This window comes from Etheostoma spectabile, chromosome 19, assembly GCF_008692095.1.
Source record: "Etheostoma spectabile isolate EspeVRDwgs_2016 chromosome 19, UIUC_Espe_1.0, whole genome shotgun sequence".
Classification (NCBI taxonomy): Eukaryota; Metazoa; Chordata; class Actinopteri; order Perciformes; family Percidae; genus Etheostoma; species Etheostoma spectabile.
In genome coordinates this window covers 15,596,004-15,598,833 of record NC_045751.1, presented here as the reverse complement: position 1 = coordinate 15,598,833, position 2,830 = coordinate 15,596,004, and the positions used below count along the sequence as shown (strand labels likewise).

The following is a 2,830-nucleotide window of genomic DNA, read 5'->3' as shown; positions in this document are numbered from 1 at the left end:
CCTGCAGAGATCTGAGGAGCAGTTAACTATAGTCCTCAGAAATCGACTGGAGAATTAGAATGCTAACACAAAGAAAGTGGAAGGTGAGGGACATCTGGCGGTATTTGCGCGGCATCTAAACAATCCCAGAAAAAAAACGTCATCCATAAAGATGTGTAAATTTGATGCCATTTTGCATGAATTTCTGAGATCAACATAGTCTTCTATTATTGTTCAATGATATTATCTGTAACTTGTTCCCTCAGCATCCGTTCGTGACACAGCTCCTGACCCGGAACCTGGTCATTGAGCTTCTGGACATGGCCAACAACCCTGAGCTCCACAACACGCACACACACAGCATGGACGACAACGAGCTGGAGGTCAGTACTACATGGAGACAGAACTGATGACTGTTGATATTTAATCAACCAGGCAAACTTTAAAGTAGTGTCATTTTCCTGTGGTGCTGCTGATATGCTGTGTGTGCCGGTGTGTCATGTGAACGATGTGTTGACAGATTGGGGAAGTGGCTCCTGACAAGATTCAGTCAGCAGGGAAACACCTGCCTGCAGAAAGGACCCTGTCTGAAGAACAATGTGAGAGCGCACACACACACACAACAAAATAGACTACAAAATAGGCTTAGCCTATTTGCTTTCTCTCTACACATCTAAACAGAGATTCTTCGCAGACTACTGGGCAGATGGAGTCCCAAAAATAGTTCAAGCACGTAACTCTACACTTTTGCTACACTACGTTTTGAGCTAATTATCTAATGTTAGATTCTGTTAGCATGCTAACACGCTTAACTAAGATGGCAAACATGGTAAACATTGTACCTGCTATACACCATCGTGTTAGCATTGTCGCTTTGAGCACGTTAGCCTGGTGATGTTAGCATTTAGCCTGACAAAGAGCAAGACTTCAAGTCTCTATGCTATGCTAAGCTAAGCTAACAACATCCTCCTGACTCTAGCTGTGTACTTAACATGCAGACATGAGATTGGAAACCATTTCAGGAAAGAAATTAAATTAATGAATATTTCCAAACATTTTAAACTGTTCCTCATGCATGTGCGGTATATTGTTTTGTTTGAAAGGCACCATGACATCTATATGACAGATATAATATAGTATGGGCAGACAGTTTTTATGCAGCCCTAAATAATTTGCATGTAAATAGACATATCATTCATATATCTTAAATATCGCACAATACTAAAGTATGTTTCTGACAACACTTGGTTTCCATGCTTGTAACTGTATGCACGCATGTCTAAATATACTGTATGTTGGTTGTACTTGCTGAAGAGTGGCTTCATTGTCTGCTATGACCCCCAGTATTCAGTGCTGAAATCTCCATAATATGAATGAGGACAAAAGCCTCTCAGTCAGCCTGCTGATGGCTGCCCTCGTCCTGTAACCCAGCCATACATGTGGGATGAAGGCTGCGTCAGAGGATGGTACTGAGAACATGCCATTGGTGTGTGTGTCAGACAGTGGTACTTGTATGCAGTGGCTGGAGTGACTTCATACTGCTGCACAGCCACTAGACCTCTTGTTGTTTAAGGGTTTCTGGTGTGATCGTCTGCCTTCACACTCTGCCCAGAATAAATCCACCTCACCTCAACTTAAATTTACAATGTTCTTTTCATAGACACACAAGCCACACATTTAACACTTTCACCTCAGTTTGACCAATATGGGCTTTGAAGGCTCACACTGCTGCACACGCTGCTACAAGCTGATATTACTGCTAGATTGGGTCTAAATACTATTTTGGTACTGACAAATGTGTCCGCAGCACCGAGTACCAGAGACAGTGAGTTACGGAGAGTTGCCAGATTTGTAATCTTCTTTAATCATTTAATTTAATTTAATTTAGGCAAAGTTCTTTTCTTTCAGTTTTTGAATTTAGACAATTTGGAGAAAACATGTTTCTCAAAATAAAGTACTGAGAAAGTGACGTATCAGTAACGTGGCAATGTACCTTTTTTAGTTTGAAAAAAGACTAAAGGGCCGTCCACACTAAGAACAATAACTATAAAAATAACTCACGTGGATGACAGAGTCCCCACCACAACTATAACAACAACGACAGTGGAGAACAATATTGTTGGGATCCCTTTCAGAGATTTGATGAACGATAGAAACACTGACAGCCAATCAGAATCCATCTGAGTTTACAACAGGACACGGCGGACAGAGACACGGAGAAATTTCTTTCATGCAGGTGACCACTAAAGGTAAATCTTTGTGTGTCTTGGATGTTATCATACTGTTTGTTTCGGTGCCTGCTCGGATTTCCGAATTTAGGAATATGTAGGATATTCCTACGGACTTTCTTGTAATCCTACGTTCCAACGTCTGTTTTTTTAGTGTGTTATGTATTATCATCAGCTGGAGTGTGCAGCGCGTGCTTGACGCTGCTGTTTACAGTTATCGTTGAGCAGTGAGGATGCTCACATCGTTATAGGTATTAGGGGTGGGAAAAAAATCAATTCACGTATGTATCGTGATTTTTTTGTGTGACAATTTTTAAAATAGATTGCTTTTCCTAGAATCAATAGATTTTTCAATCCATCCCTAATATATTATAGTTATGGTTATAGTTATTGTTCTTGGTGTGGACGGCCTTCAAGGTCCCATGGCATAATAATTTCACTTTTGAGTTTTTTTTAACATTACCTATGGTCCCCCAGTGACTAGAAACGGCGATAGGTGTAAACCGAGCCCTGGGTACCCTGCTTTGCCTTTTGAGAAAATGAACGCTCAGATGGTTCGATCTGGATTCTTGCTCCTTATGAGGGCATAAGGGGCATGGTTACTTCCCCTTTCTCTGCTTTGC

At 41.1% G+C, this 2,830-nt stretch overlaps 1 protein-coding gene across 6 annotated transcripts in view; it reads left to right on the top strand.

Annotated features, from left to right (window-relative positions):
• map4k2 (mitogen-activated protein kinase kinase kinase kinase 2) overlaps nucleotides 1-2,830 on the top strand; it is a 42,856-nt gene that overhangs the window by 23,722 nt on the left and 16,304 nt on the right. For all 6 annotated transcript variants that reach the window (XM_032544593.1, XM_032544598.1, XM_032544597.1 and 3 more), the window contains 2 exons: nucleotides 246-362; nucleotides 500-578. In XM_032544593.1, coding sequence (XP_032400484.1) covers nucleotides 246-362; nucleotides 500-578 — 196 coding nt within the window. The remainder of the gene's footprint in view (nucleotides 1-245; nucleotides 363-499; nucleotides 579-2,830) is intronic.